Raw genomic sequence first — 24,705 nt, forward strand, 5'->3', positions numbered from 1 at the left:
CAGAAACCGCCGCCTGCTGAAGGAGGAAACCGAGAGCATCACTCATCATCCTCTAGTCCTGGTTTTGCATTTGTGTCTCTGGAGTGACCCCAGCCTGCAGGACATTTAGTTCCTGGTAGGGACCAAAGTGTGTTGGCTATTCTCCATTTGCTTCACCACCACCCCTCACTCCAAAGCCATTCTCCACCTCTCTAAACCTGCTCTGTGGCCTGGTGGCTGACTGCTGTGGGCTGCCTCACCAGGGCTCCATGCCCTTTGGTTTCCGACAAGATCTGCTGATGGGAGGACCAACACAAGATCTGGGTATTTATTCCCCCCTCTCTCCCCACTTTGCCAAGTCTCTGGCAGTAATGTTGTTCTTTCTATAGCCATAGCACCTGTGGGGCAGCCCCTCTTCCATGAATCTAGGTCTTGTTGCCTCTGTAAGCAGTTCTTTCATTAAACTCTCTCCAGATAAACCCCTCTGAGGGCACCATCTGCTTCCTGCTAGGACCCTGACCAAAACAACACAGGGGAGGAGGCTTTCTCAATGAAAAGGAAGATACTAAACATAATTATAAGCTTTGGGGACAGCTTAACAATGTCCAGTTCAGGCTAGGACTCTGATCTTCATCATTTGAACCTCTAGGAATTAAAGCAATTTTCACCTAAGTAAAGAGGCCACCAAAAAAAAACAGCCTGAGCCTAGAGATCTTGACTTTTGCTGCAGTGAGGAGCCCACCTCTCCTTCTCTAAAGCAATAAGAACCCTGGGGCAGGAGAGAGAAGAAATCACATTCTTGACGATCATTCATTCTGTGTCAGGCATTATGTTAATATGTTGTACATAAACTGTCTCACTTGGAGTGAGTAATAATTTGGCTGAGGTAAGTACTATTATTACGGCCATTTTTCAGATGGGGAAACTGAGTCGTAAAGATACTAAGAATCTTGCCCAAGGTCACAATGGCAGAAGGAGGATCTGAACCTGAGCAGTCTGACTCCAGCGTCTGTGTGCTCTTAGCCTCCTCCACGGGAGGGCTTGGCAAAGAGGTTGAGAGCAAGGAGACGCAAATGGGAGGCAAGCACCGCCTCTCTACCTCACCACCTCAGCTTGTGACTTCCCATCCACAAGACGCTCCCATCCATGAAATGCTCCCCAGGGTGGAGAGGGGGGTATGAGGGCATATTTCAGCTGCTGATCAAGATCATCCATCACAGAGCATCAACCAGAATTGAGTGTGTCAGTGCAAACAAAATGCAATAAAGAACTGTGGCTTGTGAAGAGAGAGAGAGAGACCATCATAAACTAGGATTCCTTGCAATATTATCAAATACCAAACCAAATCCTGTCTGAACCCTTTAGTCTGCAAGAGGGATCACTCTTTTTACTTGTAGAACCTCCCAGTAGCACACACCGTGAGGACAAATGTTACCCAAATTTGAAAAGTGATCCAGAGACAAATTCCTAAAGCACACTTTTGAGAAGGAAAAACAAATATTGTTGGACACAACGGGTAAATTCATCTACAGAGAAACCATCAGTAACTCTATCACTTTCAAAGGAAAGCAATCCCTTGGGCCAAATAACCAAAACACTAACCACACACAACATCTTTCCAATGCTGCCCTAAACCCAACCCATAATACAGTGCTTGCTGACAGGCCCATATTCCACCTGCAAAGCCAGCCAGCATTCCACCCTACACCTACCGGAAATGTAATAAATGAGAACATGGGATGTTATAGACTGGTGCATAGATCAATCCAGGCACAACAGAGAAAACAGAACTGCAAAATGATCTGTACTCTGACACAGCTGCTGCATCCTGATCCTCATTCCACTTCAAATAACATTTCCTTTTCCTCTGCTTAAATGTAACCTCCCTCTTGCTGAACAGGGAAGGTGCGTGGGTGGTAGGATGAAAGATTCAGCCTTGTTCATATTACACATAGTTCCGTTAACCAAGGAGAAAATAAATTGACAGGGAACCGTACTTGTACAGAACAGTCAGAAAACAGCCCCTTAAGATACACTGTCAAATGGTTTCCCAGTATTGATAACCTTGCCAACCAACCAGCCAATCTGTGTGCATGTTTTTCCCCAATGCAATTTTGAACCACTCAGGATTCTAGCTTTTTGACTGGATGACTATGCCTGAACTCATTCTGCAAACAAAGCTGGCTGCAGAGATTTGATGAGTGGCAACAGGTCACCAAAAGTGATTTGCAGAGCCCTCTGGCTTGGGGCTCCATCTTACCAGTCGAGTCGGCCCTGGAAGCCAGGCCACTCTGCTCCTCAGCACTGATGAGCTGCAGGCCTGTGTACGAAGGGCCAAAACTAGGACTACTGGTGTCTTCAGAATGTGTGGTCCAGCTGCTCTCGGAGGGCAGAGGGCATCTCCTCAGGGAGTTGAAGGAAGGGCACGTCCAGCAGGGCATGGTCAATGATATGGCTGGGGACAGACGGAAAACCAAAAACATACAGTATAAATAGTTGTACTTTATCTTTAGTGCTTGTCTGACTTGTTTGATGTTATGAAAGTCAGACAAGCACTAAAACAACACAAGCACTATGAAATCTCAATAGCCGTACAAGGTAAGGAAGTGTCACTCATGATATAGACAGGGAAAACTAATTGACTGAGACCCCACAGTGAGTCAGTATCAAAACGGGTACTACAATTAAGGTCTAATGACCTTCAAATCAAAGATAAGCTCACCAAAGAATATGAGTGATTTTAGGCTCTATTTTTTTTCTTTTTTGGCTGCATTGGGTCTTTGTTGCTGCCCACTGGCTTTCTCTAGTTGTGGCGAACAGGGGCTACTCTTCGTTGCGGTGCGTGGGCTTCTCATTGCGGTGGCTTCTCTTCTTGCGGAGCACGGACTATAGGCACGCAGGCTCAGTAGTTGTGGCACACAGGCTTAGTTGCTCCGCAGCGTGTGGGATCTCCCCAGACCAGGGCTCAAACTTGTGTCCCCTGCATTGGCAGGAGGATTCTTAACCACTGTGCCACCTGCGAAGTCCCTAGGCTCTACTTTTATTTCTAAACCTAGGTTTTGGTTTCATTCAGACCTAAACTACATGTAGTTTCACCCTTACCCTTACATTTCCTCCATTTTTAGTGGCACACCAACACTCTCAAGAAAACTTACTAATTTGCACTGCAAAATTAGAGCTAGGTTGGATTAAGGGATAAGAATGTGAATATAGATGTATTTACATATGAATGTGATATGTCTCCGCTTGCCTTGAGTTTGACTGTAACTGGAGAATCTGTAGACTTACATATACAAATTGAGATCTACTAGGCATAGACCTGGCATACAATGAAAAATATCCTTAAGGGGGAAGTGCACAGGCCTTGGCTTTATCTCTGTAACCTTGAGCACCAAATTTAGCAAAAACCACTGCGGAAAGTTTCTTTTTTTAAAATCAAGTTTCCTAATGTTCCTAATTTGTCTTTCGTTAATCGCCTATCACATGGTTTCTCCACAGTGTTGCATAAGAATCTTATCACAAATTTACTGACAAGTACTGAAAACAAGTGCTGAAAAGAGTGTGAACAGGGAAGGAAGAATTAAAAAAAAAGAAAGAAACTAGCAATTATTGAGTACCCATGAAATGTCAGACACTTGTACAAATGTTATCTCATCTTGCCCATGGGTCCTGAGAGTTAGACAGTGGTCTTCCTTTACACAGCGGGTAACAGACTCAAAGAGGTTAATTAAGTAGCTTGTCCAAAAACATAGAGTCAGTCAGGCCTCCTGGCTGGAGAATCGAAATTATGGTGTTGGGTTCAGAAAGAGGAAGAGATACTGAGATTTAAGAGGAAAATGAATAAATAAATAGCAATATCTGTGACATGGTGTAAATATGAAACTACAGAGAATTTTCATTCTATTTTCTTAGGCATTTATAAAACAGAGATCTTTTCTCTATCTGGAATGCTTATGGCTCACACCCCATTTTCCATAAAAATGTGACCTTCTCATGAGCTATTCTCTCCAAAGATGCAAGTCCCCTTCTCTGCTTTATTTCTCCTTAACGTTATATCTAACAGCCTATATGGCCCATGTCTTCCCCGCCAGAATTCAAGCTCCTTGGGGGCAAGGATTTTGGTTCATTATTGTTCACTCTTCTGCCCTGAAGGCCAGAAGGATTTGCTACCCCAAAATATGCCTTTTTGGCATAAGGATTATTTTAGGTTTATTATATTTTAGAAACAGCTGATGAGGGAGAAGCTCTGAAAACTCAGTGAAAGTTACCCTATTGTAAGGGACATTTACATTTATAAGGGAAATCTCCACTTGTAAAGCTGTCTCTCTCTCTGTACCAGGAATAGGAGGAGGTCCAAATCTCTAGAGACCCTTTATCAGCAGAGAAGGTCTGGACTTAAATCTGCAAAACAACCTTACCCTTGTTTACCAGGGTAACCTGGTAACTTACCCAAACTGGCCTATTCCCTCCCCCAACATCCTCTTTTGTCTTTAGCTAGTGTTTAAGGTGGTGGCTTGGGCCATTTCAGGGAGTTATTCCTTTTTTTTCTGGGTACCTCCCATGTATATAGGAGTATACATGTTTATTAAACTTCTGGGGAGCCGCTCAGAGCTACGTCCCAGGGACTTGGGACTGCAGGCAGCCGTGTAGCGGACAGAGTCTTGGTGGCCCGGCTGGGTGTCAGGCCTGTGGCGCTGAAGTGGGACAGCCGAGTTCAGGACAGTAGTCCACCAGAGACCTCCTGGCTTCACATAATATCAAACGGCGAAAGCTCTCTCAGAGATCTCCATCTCAAAGCTAAGACCCAACTCCACTCAATGACCAGCAAGCTACAGTGCTGGACACCCTATGCCAACTAGCAAGACAGGCACAACCACACCCATTAGCAGAGAGGCTGCCTAAAATCATAAGGTCACAGACACCCCAAAACACACCAATGGATATGGTCCTGCCCACCAGAAAGACAAGATCCAGCCTAATCCACGAAAACACAGGCAACAGTTCCCTCCATCAGGAAGCCTACACAACCCACTGAACCAACCTCACCCACTGGGGGCAGACACCAAAAACAATGGGAACTACGAACCTGCAGCCTGCGAAAAGGAGACCCCAAACACAATAAGTTAAGCAAAATGAGAAGACAGAGAAAAACACAGCAGAGGAAAGAGCAAGGTAAAAACCCACCAGAGGCTTCCCTGGTGGCACAGTGGTCGAGAGTCCGTCTGCCGATGCAGGGGACACGGGTTCGTGCCCCGGTCCGGGAAGATCTCACACACCGCGGAGCGGCTGGGCCCGTGAGCCATGGCCACTGAGCCTGCGCGACCGGAGCCTGTGCTCCGCAACGGGAGAGGCCACAACAGTGAGAAGCCCGCGTACTGTAAAAAAAAAAACAAAAAAAAAAAAACAGCCCTAACAAATGAAGAGGAAATAGGCAGTCTAACTGAAAAAGAATTCAGAGTAATGATAGTAAAGGTGATCCAAAATCTTGGAAATAAAATGGAAAAAATACAAGAAATGTTTAACAAGGACCTAGAAGAACTAAAGAGGAAACAAACAATGATGAACAACACAATAAATGAAATTTAAAATTCTCTAGAAGGAATCAATAGGGGAATAATGGATAAATGACCTGGAAGATATAATAGTGGAAATAACTACCACAGAGCAGAATAAACAATGAAAAGAATTGAGGACAGTCTCAGAGACCTCTGGGACAACATTAAACGCACCACAATTTGAATTATAGTGGTCCCAGAAGAAGAAGAGAAAAAGAAAGGAACTGAGAAAATATTTGAAGAGATTACAGTTGAAAACTTCCCTAATACGGTAAAATAAATAGTCAATCAAGTCCAGGAAGCACAGAGAGTCCCATACAGGATAAATCCAAGGAGAAACACGCCAAGACACATATTAATCAAACTATCAAATATTAAAATACAAAGAAAAAATATTAAAAGCAGCAAAGGAAAAACAACATACAAGGGAATCACCATAAGGTTAACAGCTGATCTTTCAGCAGAAACTCTGCAAGCCAGAAGGGAGTGGCACGACATATTTAAAGTGATAAAAGGGGAAAACTTACAACCAAAATTACTCTACCCAGCAAGGATCTCATTCAGATTCAATGGAGAAATTAAAACCTTTACAGACAAGCAAAAGCTAAGAGAATTCAGCACCACCAAGCCAGCTTTACAGCAAATGTAAAGGAACTTCTCTAGGCAGGAAACACAAGACAAGGAAAAGACCTACAATAACAAACCCAAAACAATTAAGAAAATGGTAATAGGAGCATGCATATCAATAGCTACCTTAAATGTAAATGGCTTAAATGCTCCAACCAAAAGACACAGACTGGCTGAATGGATATAAAAAAATGACCAATACATATGCTGTCTACAAGAGACCCACTTCAACCCTAGGGACACATACAGACTGAAAGTGAGGGGATGGAAAAAGTTATTCCATGCAAATGGAAATCAAAAGAAAGCTAGAGTAGCAATTCTCATATCAGACAAAATAGACTTGATTTTTGTTTTTGTTTTTCTTTTGTGGTACACGGGTCTCTCACTGTTGCGGCCTCTCCCGTTGCGGAGCACAGGCTCCGGACGTGCAGGCTCAGCGGCCATGGCTCACGGGCCCAGCCACTCCACGGCATGTGGGATCTTGCCGGACGGGGGCACAAACCCGTGTCCCCTGCATCGGCAGGCGGACTCTCAAGCACTGCGCCACCAGGGAAGCCCCAAATAAGACTTTAAAATAAAGACTATTACAAGAGACAAAGAAGGACACTACATAATGATCAAGGGATCAACCCAAGAAGAACATAGAACAATTAAAAATATTTACGCACCCAACATAGGAGCACCTCAATACATAAGGCAAATGCTAACAGCCATAAAAGGGGAAATTGACAGTAACACAACCATACTAGGGGACTTTAACACCCCACTTTCACCAATGGACAGATCATCCAAAATGAAAATAAATAAGGAAACACAAGCTTTAAATGATACATTAAACAAGATGGACTTAATGGATATTAACAGGACATTCCATCCAAAATCAACAGATTACACTTTCTTCTCAAGTGCTCATGGAACATTCTCCAGGATAGATCATATCTTGGGTCACAAATCAAGGCTTGGTAAACTTAAGAAAACTGAAATCATATCATGTATCTTTTCCAACCACAATGCTACGAGACTAGATATCATTTACTGGAAAAAAATCTGTAAAAAATACAAACACATGGAGGCTAAACAATACACTACTAAATAACCAAGAGATCACTGAAGAAATCAAAGAGGAAATCAAAAAATACATGGAAACAAATGACAATGAAAATACGACGACCCAAAACCTATGGGATACAGCAAAAGCAGTTCTAAGAGGGAAGTTTATATCAATATAATCCTACCTCAAGAAACAAGAAACGTCTCAAATAAACAACCTAACCTTACACCTAAAGCAATTAGAGAAAGAAGAAGAAAAAATCCCAAAGTTAGCATAAGGAAAGAAATCATAAAAATCAGATCAGAAAGAAATGAAGGCAACAGTAACAAATGTCAATAAAACTAAAAGCTGGTTCTTTGAGAAGGTAAACAAAATTGATAAACCATTAGCCAGACTCATCAAGAAAAAAAGAGACGATTCAAATCAGTAGAATTAGAAATGAAAAAGGAGAAGTAACAACTGACACTGCAGAAATACAAAGGATTATGAGAGATTACTACAAGCAACTATATGCCAATCATATGGACAACCTGGAAGAAATGGACAAATTCTTAGAAAAGCACAACCTTCCAAGACTGAACCAGGAAGTAACAGAAAACATAAACAGACCAATCACAAGCACTAAAATTGAGACTGTGATTAAAAATCTTCCAACAAACAAAAGCCCAGGACCAGATGGCTTCACCGACGAATTCTATCAAACATTTAGAGAAGAGCTAACACCTATCCTTCTCAAACTCTTCCTAAATATAACACAGGGAGGAACACTCCCAAACTCATTCTACGAGGCCACCATCATGCTGATACCAAAACCAGACAAAGATGTCACAAAGAAAGAAAACTACTGGCCAATAGCACTGATGAACATAGATGCAAAAATCCTCAACAAAATACTAGCAAACAGAATCCAACAGCACATTAAAAGGATCATACACCATGATCAAGTGGGGTTTATCCCAGGAATGCAAGGATTCTTCAATATATGCAAATCAATCAATGTGGTAAACCATATTAACAAACTGAAGGAGAAAAATCATATGATCATCTCAACAGATGCAGAAAAAGCTTTTGACAAAATTCAACATCCATTTATGATAAAAAACCCTCCAGAAAGTAGGCATAGAGGGAACTTACCTCAACATAATAAAAGCCATGTATGACAAACCCACAGCCACCATCATTCTCAATGGTGAAAAACTAAAACCATTTCCTCTAAGATCAGGAACAAGACAAGGCTGTCCACTCTCACCACTATAATTCAACATACCTTGGAAGTTTTAGCCAGAGCAATCAGAGAAGGAAAAGAAATAAAAGGAATCCAAATCGGAAAACAAGAAGTGTCACTGTTTTGCAGACGACATGATACTATACATAGAGAACCCTAAAGATGCTACCAGAAAATTACTAGAGCTAATCAATGAATTTGGTAAAGTAGCAGGATACAAAATTAATGCACAGAAATCTCTTGCATTCCTATACACTAATGATGAAAAATCTGAAAGAGAAATTAAGGAAACACTCCCACTTATCACTGCAACAAAAAGAATAAAATACCTAGGAATAAACCTACCTAGGGAGACAAAAGACCTGTATACAGAAAACTATAAGACACTGATGAAAGAAATTAAAGATGATACACACAGACGGAGACATATACCATGTTCCTGAATTGGAAGAATCAACATTGTGAAAACGACTGTACTACCCAAAGCAATCTACAGATTCAATGCAATCCCTATCAAACTACCAATGGCATTTTTCACAGAACTAGAACAAAAAATTCACAATTTGTAGGAAACACAAAAGACCCTGAATAGCCAAAGCTATCTTGAGAAAGAAAAACGGAGCTGGAGGAACCAGGCTCCCAGACTTCAGCCTATACTACAAAGCTACAGTAATCAAGATAGTATGGTACTGGCACAAAAACAGAAATACAGATCAATGGAACAGGATAGAAAGCCCAGAGATAAACCCACAAACATATGGTCACCTTATTTTTGATAAAGGAGGCAAGAATATACAATGGAGAAAAGACAGTCTCTTCAATAAGTGGTGTTGGGAAAAACTGGACAGCTACATGTAAAAGAATGAAATTAGAACACTCCCTAACACCACACACAAAAATAAACTCAAAATGGATTAAAGACCTAAATTTAAGGCCAGACACTATAAAACTCTTAGAGGGAAACAGAGGCAGAACACTCTATGACATAAATCACAGCAAGATCCTTTCTGACCCACCTCCTAGAGAAATGGAAATAAAAAGAAAAATAAACAAATGGGACCTAATGAAACTTAAAAGTTTTTGCACAGCAAAGGAAAACATAAAGAAGACGAAAAGACAACCCTCAGAATGGGAGAAAAAATTTGCAACTGAAGCAACTGACAAAGGATTAATCTCCAAAATTTACAAGCAGTTCATGTAGCTCAATATCAAAGAAACAAACAACCCAATCGAAAAGTGGGCAGAAGAGCTAAATAGACATTTCTCCAAAGAAGATATACACATTGCCAACAAACACGTGAAAGGATGCTCAACATCACTCATCATTAGAGAAATGCAAATCAAAACTACAGTGAGGTATCACCTCATACCAGTCAAAATGGCCATCATCAAAAAATCTACAAATAAATGCTGGTGAGGGTGTGGAGAAAAGGGAACCCTCTTGCACTGTTGATGGGAATGTAAATTGACACAGACACTATGGAGAACAGTATGGAGGTTCCTTAAAAAACAAAAAATAGAACTACCATACGACCCAGCAATCACACTACTGGGCATATACCCTTAGAAGACCATAATTCAAAAACAGTCATATACCACAATGTTCGCTGCAGCACTATTTACAAAGCCAGGACATGGAAACAACCTAAGTGTCCATCGACAGATGAATGGGTAAAGATGTGGCACATATATACAATGGAATATTACTCAGCCATAAAACGAAACGAAATTGAGTTATTTGTAGTGAGGTGGATGGACCTAGAGTCTGTCATACAGAGTGAAGTAAGTCAGACAGAGAAAAACAAATACTGTACGCTAACACATATATATGGAATCTAAAAAGAAAAAGGTTCTGAAGAACATAGGGGCAGGACAGGAATAAAGATGCAGACGTAGAGAATGGACCTGAGGTCACAGGGAGCGGGAAAGGTAAGCTGGGAGAAAGTGAGAGAGTGGCATGGACATATATACACTACCAAATGTAAAACAGATAGCTAGTGGGAAGCAGCCACATAGCACAGGGAGATCAGCTTGGTGCTTTGTGACCATCTAGAGGGGTGGGATAGGAAGGATGGGAGGGAGATGCAAGACAGAGGAGATGTGGGGATATATGTATATGTATAGCTAATTCACTTTGTTATACAGCAGAAACTAACACACCATGAAAAAGCAATTATATTCCAATAAAGATGTTAAAAAACAAAAAACTTGTTTGTTTTTCTCTTGTTGATTTTTTATCATAGGGATTTCTCAGCTAAGAACCTAGAAGGGTAGAGGAAAAATTATTGTTCCTCCCCTTCAAATCCCCATTTCTAGAATAGTGCCTGGTGTAAAGTAGGCACTGAGTAAGGATTTGTTGGTTATGTCCATAACAGTCTATACACAGACATTCTGTATTAAATACAGACTGTTAAAATAAAACTCCCACACAAACATAGGGAAAAAAATCAAAACACTGAAAATAAAAAGAAGAAATAACCAAGAAAAAAAACAAAAGCAAAGGGAATTCCCTGGGTGTCAAGTGGTTAGGACCCGGTGCTTTCACTACTGGGTCCTGGCTTTGATCCTTAGTCGGGGAACTAAGATTGTGCAAGCTGCATAGCACAGCCAATAATAATTATAATAATAAACAATTTTTTAAAAAAGCAAAGCTGAACTTGTAAAAGCTTATCACAGGATTGCCATTTCCTACAGTGTCATGGATTAGACACAACTATTATGGAAATAAAAGTAAAATATTAGGTAAAATGTAACAATATTTACAATACATTACAGGGTAAGCAAGAAAGTAAAGAGTTATCAGAGGCCGAGTGAAAGCTGGAACCCAGAAATGGTAAGCAGAGCACACAACCTGATTTTTATACCCTGAGGATTTTGTACAAACCAGGGAGACTCCTAAGTTTGAATTTTTTCAATCTCTTGTGAAGAAGGTATAGGGGAACAGAATTTGGCACCCTAAAATATGTCTCTGTGGCATATTAATTGTCTTAAACTGGTCATTTTCTAAGAAACAGCAGACATGAGAAGTACTCTGAAAACCAAGTAAGAGTTACCCTTTTGTAAAAAAAATTTCCATTTGTAAGGGAAATCTTATTTGTAAGGGTTTGTCCCTCATGCTGTACCTCATACCAAGAGGAGGATGACCAAATCTCCAGAAACTCTTATCAGTGGAGAAGGTTTGGACTTAAATCTGCATCATAATCAGCCTTGTTTACTCTGCTTTTCCTGGTCACCTCCCACCAAAGACTCACCACCCTCAACATCCTCTTTCATCTTTAGCTAAGGATGGTATATAAGGTGAGGGCTTCGGCCATTAAGACGAGTTACTCAGTTTTTCTGGGTCTCTCCCATGTATACGTGTCATTAAAGTTTTGTTTGATTTTCTCCTGTTAATCTGTCTCATGTTAATTTAATTCTTAGACCGGTCTGAAGAACCTAGAAGGGTAGAGGAAAATTTATTCCTCCCTGACAAGGCAAAGGGAAAAAAACCTAGGACTTACTCAAGATGGAAAATCTAACAGAAGATCTGGTGCCTAAAGCTAGAATTCTCAAAGGGCTCAGTTAAAGGGTAAATTAGGAATGGCCCCCACTAGTAACTCCATGCTAAGGATGCAAGATAGAGGGGGAAAAAAAAAATCTGAGATTTTATAACCACAGGCTGTCCCATATAGGGGTTTGCAGCTAAAACTACTTGTGTGGTCAGAAAAACTTCCAGTCTGAGAACCTGGTCGAAGTATTTCCACTTTGATAGTGGAAAGAGAGTAAAACGCATGGAGGACAGAGTGAGAAGGTCCCACAGATATCGAATCTGAGTTCCTAAAGAGAAGAGAGAGAGAATGAAGGCAATATTTGAAAAAATGCTGGCTGAGAATTTCCCAGAATTTATGAAAGATTTTATTTGTCAGATTAAAAAAATCACAAAGTACCTCAAGGAGGGTAACCAAAAATAACTCCATAAGTAGATATCAAAACTATGTAAGACTGAAACCAAGCAGGACCCTATGGGGCTCCTGAGCACAGAAGCCTTTCTGTGTCCCCCATTTCTTGTTTGTAGGGAATAGATTCCAGCCTCCATGACCTTCCCTGAGTTCTGCAGGGCAGATTCGAATGGTTGCTAATCAGGGAAGGGAGGGATTGCAGAGACAAGGGAGGAACAGTCTAGAAACAGTAGTGCAGCCTCGGGGCAGGGATACACATAAAAATATCTTTGAGCTCTTTACAGAACTAAAAACCCCAACAAATGGAAGACTTAGCATTCTTCATTTCCGATTTAAAGGAACCAGAGAAACTCTTCAAGAGACCACCTGAGACCAGATTAAAGGAGTGCAGGCCCTTCGCACACCCTGATCCTTATCAGCGACCCTGCCCTTGAATCATTGCTATAAATCTTCACCAAATCCCCCCAGGTTGGGACACACAGTTTTTGAGGGGCACAAGCCCACTGCGTCCCCCTTTGCCTGGAAAAGCAATAAAGCTATTCTTTTCTACTTCACCCCAAACTCTGTTTCCGAAATTCAATTCGGCAGTGGTGCACAGAGGCTGAGTTTTCGACACCAAGACCAAAGACATACAGAAGATCTTAAAAGCTAGCAAAGAGAAAATAAGATTACCAGTCTTATTCCTATTCCCCAGTTTTACATGTGGTACGTGTCTGTGTTGTATTTATTTCTGTGTAATGCTATCAACGTGTAGGTTTGTGTATCCACACTACAGTCAAGATACACAACAGCTCCACCACCACAAGGATTCTGCCTGTTGCCCTTTTATATTCAGTCCCACCTCTTCCCCTCATGCCCTGTTCCTAAACCCCTGGCAACCACTAATTTGTTTTTCATTCCTATAATTTTGTCATTTCAAGAATGCTTTATAAATGGAATCATGCAGTATGTAACCTTTTACAATTGGCTTTTATCACGCAGCATAATGACTTTAACTTTCACTGACGTTGCTGAACATATCAATACTTCATTCCTTTTTACTGCTGAGCAGTATTCCATAGTATGGATGTACTACACAGTTAGTTTCACCATTCATCTGCTAAAGGACATCTGGGTTGTTTCCAGTTCTTGACTATTATAAATAAAGGTGCTATGAACATTCATGTACAAGTTTCTGTATGAACATAAGTTTCCATTTCACTGGGATAAATGCCGAAGAGTACAACTGCTGAGTTATATGGTAATTGCATGTTTAGTTTTATAAGAACCTACCAAACTGTTTTCCAAAGTTGTACCATTTTACATTCCCACCAGCATACATGAGTGTCTCCTTATTTTCTTAACAGGGTCTTTTGCAAAGCAAAAGTATTAAAAGTTTTTAAAGTCTTTAACCAGCAAGAAAACAAGAGAGCATCTATAACAACAACAAAAAATATGAAGCATACATAGTAATAAATTTAACAGAAGATAGGCAAGGCCCCAGAGGAGATACTTGTAAAGCGTATTAACAGACCACAGGGAAGACCTTATTAGATGGAGAGATATACTATATTTAGGGACTGAAAGAATTAATGAGGTAAAGATGTTAATTCTCCCTAAACTGGATTATAGAGTTTTGCCTCTCAATCACAATCCTAGCATGGTTTTTTCCTCATATTAAGCAGAAAACATTATTTAGATATGAATGAAATCAAATGTTTAATAATATAAATATATTTGTAAATATATATTAAAATAAATAAAACAACAGAAATAATATTGGGAAAATACTACTATATGGAAAAAAATGAAATTAGACTCCTACTTCACACCATACAGAAAGATCAGTTCTAAGTGGATTGAATGTCAAAGTGTGAAAGGCTACATAAGAAGCATTTTAGAAGGCATATAGCTTAATATGGTCATGACTTTGGGGTACGGAAAGATTTCCTTTACCAAGACAAAGAAAGTACCAAGCATACAAGAAAAATAAACAAATTTCCTATAATTAAAATTAAGAACTTTTCACTAAAAGGCACCACAAAGAGTCAAAAGACCACTCACACGGTAGGAGATAATATCTGCCACACATCATATCCACAAGGAACTCCTAGAAATCAGCAAGAAAAGGGAAAATACCCTCAACAAAAAAATACGCCACTAGGCATTTTATGAAAGAAAAAATCTAAATGGAAAAAGATGTAAAGAAAAGGAGGAAAAAAAGAAACTCAACCTCATTAGCAATCTAGGAAATGCAGATTAAAACCACATGAGATACCATTACTCTTCCCCGCCTCCCTGTGACAAAAACAGTGAAACATGACTATCCCAGCGTAGGCGGGGAAGTGGAGCCGCAGCATCTTTCATATGTGGCTGGTAGAAGAGTAAACTGGAACCACTGTAGTAAAAGGGTTGATGTTAAAGTTATCTGAGAAAGTGGAAAATAAACACACCCTGCAGCAGAGCAATTCCCCTCCGACTTTTTTATACAAGAGAATCACTTGCACTTGTTCACCGGGATAGGAATGCTCGTAGAAAAGACAAAAAGTATGCTCATAGAAGCACGTTCTTAATTGCGGAAAAGTGAAATAACTCTAATATCCCTCGCTCAGAGAATGGGTAAATGAATTGTGGAATATTACTAAGATGGAATACACTGCAATAAACACTAAAGGAACTATACCCACAGGCAAAAACATGGAAAAATCTCACAAATAATGTGTAAAAGGAGCAAGCCACAGAATAATACATGCAGTATTACTCCACTTACATAAGGTTCAAAAACAGAGGAAATTCACTTATGTCATTCTCGATGCATATGTAGGTAGGAAAGCTGTTCAGAAAAGTAAAGCAGGGACTTCCCTGGTGGCACAGCGGTTAAGATTCCTCACTCCCAATGCAGGCAGCCCCGGTTCAATCCCTGGTGAGGGAACTGGATCCCACATGCATGCTGCAACTAAGAGTTCGCATGCCACAACTAAGGAGCCTGCTTGCCGCAACTAAGACCAGGTGCAACCAAATAAATAAATAAATATATTTTTAAAAAGAAGTAAAGCAGTTATAACAAAACCCAGGAAGTGGGTGACAGAGGAGGGAGGGAAGAGGATGTCTGGAAAAAGGATGTCATGATCGGCAGGGAAATATGCAGCTTCTGGGTGATGACAGTGTTCTATTTATTAAACTGGGTGGTGGGTTGCACTGTTGTCCTTTTAACTTAATACACATTTTAAATATGTTCTTTTGTGTTTATTTGGTAGATAATAAAGCTTATTAAGACCACATATCAAAAGACTAATTATTCAAGAAAGGAAGCTATTTTTAACGATTTGTATTTTCACATTAGCTCTTTACATTTCTTAGATAAAACTCCAAAGTTTCCCTTGAAAGAGAAACTAAGAATAATGCAGCTGGGAGAGGCAAAGTCCCTACATCCTACAAACTGTTCTCATTTGGTCTCATACACTTTATTTATCAGCTTAGAAATCTTGGATAAATCATTTTACTTAGGTTCTGAAGTGAATATCCTCAGGCCACAAGATCAGTTGAACAATGAGAGAAAGTACTGGGCCTGGAGCTGACTCTTCTCCCAGGGACCAGACCTCCGACAGCCTGGCTGGCGAACAGCAGGCTGCTATCATCACGATGCTTCAGAGCCGCATCCACCCAGCAAGGAATAAAGTGAAAAAAAGATAGAAATCTGCCTTCTCTCCTTTCCTATGAGGTTGTGCACAAGGACTCTGGATCCAGACTGCCTGGTTCACATTCAGCCCTGTAGCCTGGGACAAGTTACTTAATACATCTGTTCTTCTGTGTTTTCACCTGTAAAATGGAGCTGAAAGGGATTAGGCTCTCATAAAGGGATTGGGCTCTCATAAAGGGATTAGGCTAATACTGACAGAGCACTTGGAAAAATGCTTGGCACAAAGGAAGTACTCAAAAAGGGTTAAGTGATCGTTATTACTTCCAGACATAAACTTATGTCCAAATCTACTTGAAATCTTGACATAGATCTCTAACTTTACAAGTCAGAAACTAAGTTCCTACTATCCCTTCCACACCAGCTCCTTCACCCTTTCAGATGTTCAGAATGCAACCTTGATTCTTCTCACATTTGGTCCATCCCAGCTTCTGTTAGTCCTACCTTCAAAATATACCTGGAATCCAATCACTTCCCACCATCTTCAAGCTACCACCCTGGTGCAAGATACCATCCTCTCCTGGATCATTGCAGTGGCTGTCCCCTGGTCTCCTGTCCTCTCAGTCCGCTCTCAACATAGCAGCCACACAGTCTTCTAATAGAGTTATCTGTGCAAGCCTAGTGGGATCACACCACACTCAAGGACCTACGTGGTCTGAGACCCCTCAACTTCTCTGTCTCATCTTCTTCTCGAACTTCTCCCTAATTCACTCCACTCCAATCACATCCCACGAACACGGCCGCCTCCCCAGAGTCCCGTCACTTGCTGTTCCTTCCTCCTAGAAGGCTCCTTCCCTGATTTCTGCAAGGCTCACTCCTCACTTCCCTCAAGTCTTCGCTCAAAAGTTACTGCTCAGAGAGTCACGCCCTGACCTTCTGTAAAATTTCACATCCTCCCTCACCCTATTCCCTTTCTTTGCCTCATTTTTCTCTTCTTCCCACTTACATTATCTAACACACTGACATTGTATCTACTTCTTGATCGTGTTTCTGGTGTGGCTTCCCCAGCAGAATGGATGCTCCATGAGGCAGGAATATCCCACTGTATCCCCAGTGCCTTTAGTAGGGGCTCAAAGCACCATTGATTGAATAAATAATAAACTTACAAGTTGTCAGCTGAAACAATTAATACAGCAAATACTGTTCTCTTTTTATACTTTGGAATCCTGGGTAGACTAAAACTTCAAATACTTATATACATTTTGATGTCATGTCCTTTATTTATACTTGGATGTCTACTCACTAGGGCTAAGTGATTTTTCCAATGCCATAAACATGCCCATCCATGAATACAAAATAGATCTAATTCGACTCTTCATTGGTGGCTTTCACGCTATTTCATAGCTGGCAATACAAAGCAGCTGCCCCAGGACTGGCTCAGCGGAGTGCCTGCTCACCCCAGAAGGCTTCATGGGTAACAGACTGCCCGACCGCTGGATTAACCTCAGCTTGGGGAGAACAGGGACGGTGTCCAACTTTCTCATAATTGCATTCCCAGCACCTAAATATTCTTTGCATGAATGAACCAGTTAATTAATGCATGCTTGGGCAGCTTATTGTGTTTTGTGTCCCACACTGAGGGTGAGGGTGAGATAGGCCACACGGCTCCCTGGGTGAGCTAGCATATTCTCTGGAAGAGGAGAATTCTGGAGTTTTAATAAAATATGTATATGTTATGTTAGGCGTATATGTTGTATGTGTGTGGGTGTATATATGTAAGTGTACATGTTACATGTGCGTATATGTAAATGTATGTGTGAGTACATGTTACATGTGTATGTTATGTCTGTGTATGTGTGTATCTACGTAGATGTATGTGGTATGTTTATACATGCACTATGTGCATAACAGTGTGAAATCAAAAACTGATGATGACAACAAGCTGATAAGAGAAAGGCATGATGGAGAAGAGGCTGTTGTAGTTTGCTTATTAAAAAAAAAAAAATTCACTTCACTGAGGAAGCCATCCTTCAAGTTCTACTAGCCACTCATTGCCCACATAAACAATAATGTTTCTGCATTAGATTTCATGTACATCTTTCACCTTTTCATTCATTAATCCAATAAATCAAAGTGAGCACCTACTAAGGTCCATGCACCGTATTCTGGGATAAAGAGTAAGTGAGAGAGACAAAGTCCCTTTCCTCTAGTGGGGAAGAGAGACAGTAAACAAATAAGCATACAACCTAATTTCAGGTAGAGACATGGGCTGTAAAGACATATAAAGCCAGAAAAAGCAGAGAAACCAGGCTTCCTGATTCCTAGCCTAGTGCTTCTTCCTCAGATGAGTGGCTTTCCAGCTCTCTCTCTCCCTTTTTTTTAAACCCCAAGTATTTCTTTCTTCAAACGAAATCATTTAAGACGTCCAACATGTGAAACAAGCATGGCTGGAACAGCTCTAGTTGAAAATGGGGTGAGTGGGGGGTTTTCGATAGCTCAGCTACCCTCTCCCCAAGGGCAGCCGGGCCCTGAGCGTTGTCTGAGGGACCCCCCCAAAACACTGCTCCCAGAGCACCCAGTCTCACCCAGAGCACAGAGAAACTCCCTGTTCCATCAAAAAGGGACACTTCCCACCCAGAAGGGATGTAAGTTCATTTTTATTTATTTTTTTAATATTTATCTATCTATCTATCTAAAAAAAAAGAAAAAGCAGGGAGTTGGTGAACGGAGGTGATGCTGAGCACAGCTCTGAGTGAAAATGTAGGGGAAGAGCTTTAAAGGCTGAGGGGACAGTAAGAGCAGAAATGCACTTTGGGGAACAGCAGGAGAGGTGGCAATTGGAGCAGAGTGGAGCTCAGTGAAGAGGGGCAGAGAGGTGGCAGACCCCCGAGGAAGAAAGGCTCTGTTAAATTCATTCCTGAGTGCATCATGGTCTGACATGGATTCCAGAAAGCTCATTAATTACATTTAAAGGCAGAGAAGAATAATTTAAGGTATTAAAAGAAAATAAGACCTCCTCTGTTGAGGAGAGAAATATATATGCATGTCAAATGCAGGGCATCTGGTCTCTCTGTATTCACCAAATGGCTGGGATCTTATCCCACCCCCATCCACCACTCACCCACCCACCCCCAGTAGCCAGAATGAAAAACGTAACAGAAATTAACCAATGGGCTAGTCTTCTTCAGGATTAAGTCTCTCAGCTGTCACCCCTGCCTCCCTCTTGAATGGCTGATGGCATCTCTGGCCCTCCCCCAAACAAGTGGCTCTTTCTCTGGTCCCAAATAATTAGCCTCCCCAGACACAACGGGAAGGCCTCAGTCCACCTTGTGAGGGAAGACATTTGAAGGACAAGTGAATACTAGTGTTTTGCTTGGGCTGTGGGACAAATGTTCCGGAAATCAAATTTTTCTTATGTTTGTAATTATGCATATCCTGCAGTATCTGCATAATGGGTCCAATTCAGCCTTGGCATTGCCACAAAACTGTCATGTCCCTGGAAGAAGGTCAGTGCGTAACATGATGAGTGAACAGGAAGCCTCATGTTGATAATAGCGCCTTACTTTTTGTTTTGTTTTGTTTTAATTTGGGGATGACCTTTGCTCTGTCAGTCAATTTGCATGCATTTGCGAACATATTCTAAGCACACCCATACACTTGTAAAATGCACATCTGTGAAATCGGCCTTGGGTCTGAGAGAATCTTTGTAAAGATTTTAGGTGACAGGGAAGCTAACTACTACATTCTTCCTGGTGCACGGTAGAATTTTAAAGTCAAAGCAAGCAAAATACTAAGTTAGGAAAGCTTTGTGCAACTAGGCAACCTCAGAAACACTATTGCTAAAGGACCCAATGTGAATAAAACACACTTGGGTTTAGGTTCATTTTCAAAAATATTTCTTTAAGAGAACAATATAAAGATTCAATTTTGATTTGAACAGATCCACCAGAAGGTTTAAAAAAAAAAAAAAAAAGAAACAAAAAACTTTGGTTCTGCTCATGGTTTAACAGAATATCTGTGCATTTAGTTCAGAGTTTGGCAAACAAGTTTTCAGTTAAGTTTTTTGACATTTTTCACCATGTAACCCAGATTGATCACACAGCATCTTCAAACTGGAGGTGTGAACAGTATCCTTTTGCTAATTTAAGTCCGAAGTTTAAGTGTTTGACAGTTAAGATTCTAATAAAAATCTTTCAAAAGAGGATATTTATCAACACAGCCTGAGCCAAAGTGGTCCTGTTAAGTCAGATATGTGAATTCCACATTTGGCCTTCACCAAATTTCAGGGGTCTTAATGGAAGAAACAATTTTTACAAAAGAATCAAAAGGCATGATTTTATATGCTCTCTCATTCCTAGTATCCTCAGGTCCAAAGAACTGGTGCCAGCTCTCTTTCCTATGTATGTAGTTATAGAAAGGCTCTGTCACTCAATTGATTTTATTCATATTTTTCTGAGGGAGATCAGGTAGCTCCGTTTTTTCCCAGACCAACCACGGTGGCACTTATTCACTTCAAACCCTGCCCTAGTTGAAGTCCAAATGAAAATTGTTCCCTTGATGGATTTAAGCATCTCTGGAGTTGTTTTCCCCTCTAGCTGTTACTCCTGGCTATCCAGTCACCCTTGGTATGTGTCAGTGAACAATAAAAAGTAGCCAGGTCACCAGGGTGGGGACTAACTACTTACTCCCTGGCTTCTCTAACTTCCCTGTGCACCTTCTGGCATTTAATGCCACAAAAACAAGAGATTTAACACTAATGACAATCTCTTTGTCCCTTACTCCCCATGCCTAGAGCAGCCTCCTGCATTTTAATGAAGGCAAATTGCACATTCCCCTTCCAGGCTGAAATCCAATGCCCCCTTGACTTTATTCTTAGGTGGCACAACTTAAAAGATAAATTATTTTGTGGGTTTTTTTGGTGTTTTGTTTTGTTTTGCTTTGCTTTTGTCAAGAAAACTGTGGAGGAGTGGAGGAATGGGGACTGGGGGAGGGGAAAGGAGTATCCTGGATAACATTTCTCTACCTAGGCACTCCTGTGTGTGTGATCATTTCTTTCCCAACTTCTCTTTGCAAGCCAGGATGTTAAGGTATGAAAAAAGCTGGCTGAGTAAGGCTCCACTTTTTGCTTCCAGGAATCCAGACTAGGAATGTCACTAATCAGCCCTCCTTTGTCGTCTCCCCACCTATTTCTCTGAGGCCACGATGATTTTCTCATAAAAGGATACTCATAGAGAGGCTGCATGGGATGAGTCCAAGATACACATTTTTCCCTTTCTCCTGACACAAAGACATCTGACCAGAGGGTGCTAGGCATTTGCTAGAAGCAAATAGGACAAACGTGAGGAAAATGGGAATAAACTGAGAAACTGTAACTCCGTTATAGGAAAGAGTCCGTTTGTTTGGGTGATACTTATGTGACTGGGAAGAGGGCTGAAGCTGAAAATCAGTTTCCATGGAACCCTTGTTCTGGCTGAACTTCACCACCTGCATGCATGGTGGTGTAAACTTTAAAAAGTTTGTAAAGGGCTGCAAACTTTGGAGATGACGCATAGTGGCTAGCACAGAACATCTGCTTAGTAAATGGCCTGCACTATTAGAGATGCTCCACTAGCCGGATTGACTTATTCTCAGTCTGGTTCCATTTTAAGATTTTGGAGACTTGATATCTTAACTGTGGCTGCTATACCAAAAACCCGGTGACTTTAAACAACAGAAATTTATTCTCTCCTAGTTCTGGAAGCCAGAAGTCTGAAATCAGAATCACTGGGCCAAAATCAAGATGTCAACAGGGCAATGCTCCCTCCAGAAGCTCTAGGGGAGAAGTCATTCCTTGCATCTTCCAGCTTCTGGTGGCTGCTGGCATTCCTTGGCTGTGGCCGCATGACTCCAATCTTCAGGGCCAGCATCTTCAAATCCCTTTCTGTTCTGTCTTCTCATTGCCTTCTCTGTGTGGGCAAATTCTCCCTCTATCTCCCTCTTACATATGTGATTGTATTTAGGACACACCCAGATAATCCAGGATTATCTCCCTATCTCAAAATCCTTAACATAATCAATCTGCAAAGATCCTTTCTACAAATAAGATAAAGTTTACAGGTTCTGGGGGCCTAGGACCTGATGTCTTTGGGGGCCATTATTCGGCCTGCCACACCAGGAAAACTTAGCATTATCCAAAGAATAGAGCAGGGAGCGGTGACTGCAAGAAGCCTCAGGCTGTCTCTATCACCATGAAGATACTTGCTGTCAACACTGCACTAGTTTGGTGTAATGCTTGCAGTTAACGTATGTGATATCATTGACACAGCACAGGTATCCAAATCTTTTGGATTCAAATTTTTAGAATCTGAGCTGCTCAACAGCCTCCAGGATGGAACTGCCTGCATCTTCTGTGTTGAGTGACCTGAAGCCTAGTTTCTCCTGCTTACCACCTGGCCTTAGCTCTACCAACCACTCACTCTTCCTTATTGTTAAACACAGTCTGTGTGAGGAAACCCATGAGGGAGCTGGCCTAGTTGGTGAGGCTAGTTTGGGTAAGAGGGATGTACCCGGTGGTCCTTTATTTGGGGGGTTCCTTGATGGGCAATTGGGTATCAGCAGGAGAGTTCAGATAGGAGCCTTGGATTTACTACCATTTTCTTTACCACCCTGATGCTCTGCAGAGTCCTCTATGGTTCTTGGGTCCCTGGGTTAGAAACACTTGCTGAGGTGGGGCTGACCCTACACATTGGGCCTCACGTCTGCTGGGAAACCAGCCAACAGGCTCTTCCTGCAGCAGAGAGCTCCATCTCCACAGAGCTGGGTTAAATGTTCATACGTGGAAACAGATGGAACTAGTAATGAACGTTTGGGCAGTTTTCAGGCCACAATTATGCTTTCACACATTTGGAAGTTGTCATTTCTTGATTTGTCCTCTAGTGATATCAATGAATCCCATATCCTTAGTTCAGTACAAGGCTGGCACTAGGGTGAGGCAAGTGAGGCACTTACCTCCGGTGCAAAATTTAAAAGGGTACCAAAAAACTTAGTAATCAAATAACATTTTAAATACAATATTTAAAAAATATAAAATCAGCAAACTGTGGCCCACAGGCTAGCTACCTATCTTTGTACATAGAGTTTTACTGGAACCAGGGCTAGGATTAGGGTGCAGTGTGGCAGTCATGCAGGTGTTGGTTGAATTTTGTCTTTAAAATGCTGATATATTGTTCATCAAGGGTTTTTTTTTTTTGCACTGTTTTGACTTTCTCAAATAATTTTTAAATAATTTTGATTTTTAAATTTAATTTTTAAATTAAAATATTTTTCAAACCCAGTTTTTTCAAGATAGCCATTTTTCTTCAAGACAACCATTATATCTTGGTATGGAACACAAGTGTTTTATGCATATTTCCTAATTTGTCACAGAAAATATTAAAAAGATGTACTCAAGAATCCAGATTTAGGGCTTCCCTGGTGGCGCAGTGGTTAAGAATGCGCCTGCCAATTCAGGGGACACAGGTTCGAGCCCTGGTCCAGAAGATCCCATGTGCTGTGGAGCAACTAAGCCCATGCGCCACAACTACTGAGCCTGTGCTCCAGAGCCCGTGAGCCACAACTACTGAAGCCCGCGTGCCTAGAGTCAGTGGCCTGCAACAAGAGAAGCCACCGCAATGAGAAGCCTGTGCACCACAATGAAGAGTAGCCCCGGCTTGCCGCAACTAGAGAAAGCCCACGTGCAGCAACAAAGACCCAATGCAGCCAAAAAGAAATAAATAAAATAAATAAATTTATTTAAAAAAAAGAATCCAGATTTAATAAAATTAATAATCTTTACTACTTCATGAAGGATATTATGTGAAGTTGACTTTTTTTTTTTAACTATTGTACACAATGGCCATAAGTTTTACTTGCCATTACTTTTACACCGTTAATGCAAATGCCAATACAGTAAAAAAGACCAAAAGCAACTGAGAATTATTATGAAAATACTTTTGGTCCCACACACCCCTTGAGAGGGTCTGGGGAAACTCCAGAGATCTATAGACCACACTTTGAAAACTGCTGCCTTAAAGGATAAGATTTTAATGATTTAAAGGTTAAAACCATTAAAGGTCAAAACCATTATCAATAACAAGCTAAAATCCTCAGTCAGATGGGGGCAACATAATTATGACTAACTCCAAAGTTAGTTTTGCCAAAATAAGTGGTGAAGAGTTAAAGCAAATTGATCCATCTGCCATATAAACAGTTCTAAGCAATCAGGAGGTCTTTGAAACTAAAGGTAAGGTATGAACAATATGTAAAAGAATCTGAATGCCTTGAGTATAATCAGTGATCTGAAAGCAGGGCCATTTAAGGGCAACCCATCCCTCGACTCCCCTGCCTCCGGGGAATGAGGAAGCAGAGGAAACTATAGCAATAGTGGGAAGATTAAGACAAACATACCACACACAGCATCCCTAGGCTGTTCAAAAATCCTGGGGCCAGTCTGCCTGGTAGTAAAGCTCTCTCCTGCCACTTCCTAGCATACAACTGTGGGCTAATTCCCAAACCACTATCTGTCTCAGTCTTCTCATGTGTAATATGAATATAATATTAAATACACCTTCCTCATATGATCGTTGTTGAGAGTTCATGAGATGATGTAAAGCACTGAGCACAGTGTCTGAGAGAATAAATATTTAGTGAATGTATCTTACTAAAAACAAGCATACTACTGTACTGATTCATTGCCC

The 24,705-nt window shown here is 41.0% G+C and overlaps 1 protein-coding gene across 1 annotated transcript in view; it reads right to left on the reverse strand.

The window, feature by feature from the left end:
• Positions 1-24,705, reverse strand: part of STON2 (stonin 2) — a 111,133-nt gene that overhangs the window by 81,524 nt on the left and 4,904 nt on the right. Inside the window, exon 3 of the mRNA XM_007470468.1 lies at positions 2,240-2,434. Within this exon, the coding sequence (XP_007470530.1) occupies positions 2,240-2,434 (195 nt within the window). The remainder of the gene's footprint in view (positions 1-2,239; positions 2,435-24,705) is intronic.

The sequence above is a fragment of the Lipotes vexillifer genome, unplaced genomic scaffold (assembly GCF_000442215.2).
Source record: "Lipotes vexillifer unplaced genomic scaffold, Lipotes_vexillifer_v1.1 scaffold841, whole genome shotgun sequence".
Lineage (NCBI taxonomy): Eukaryota > Metazoa > Chordata > Mammalia > Artiodactyla > Lipotidae > Lipotes > Lipotes vexillifer.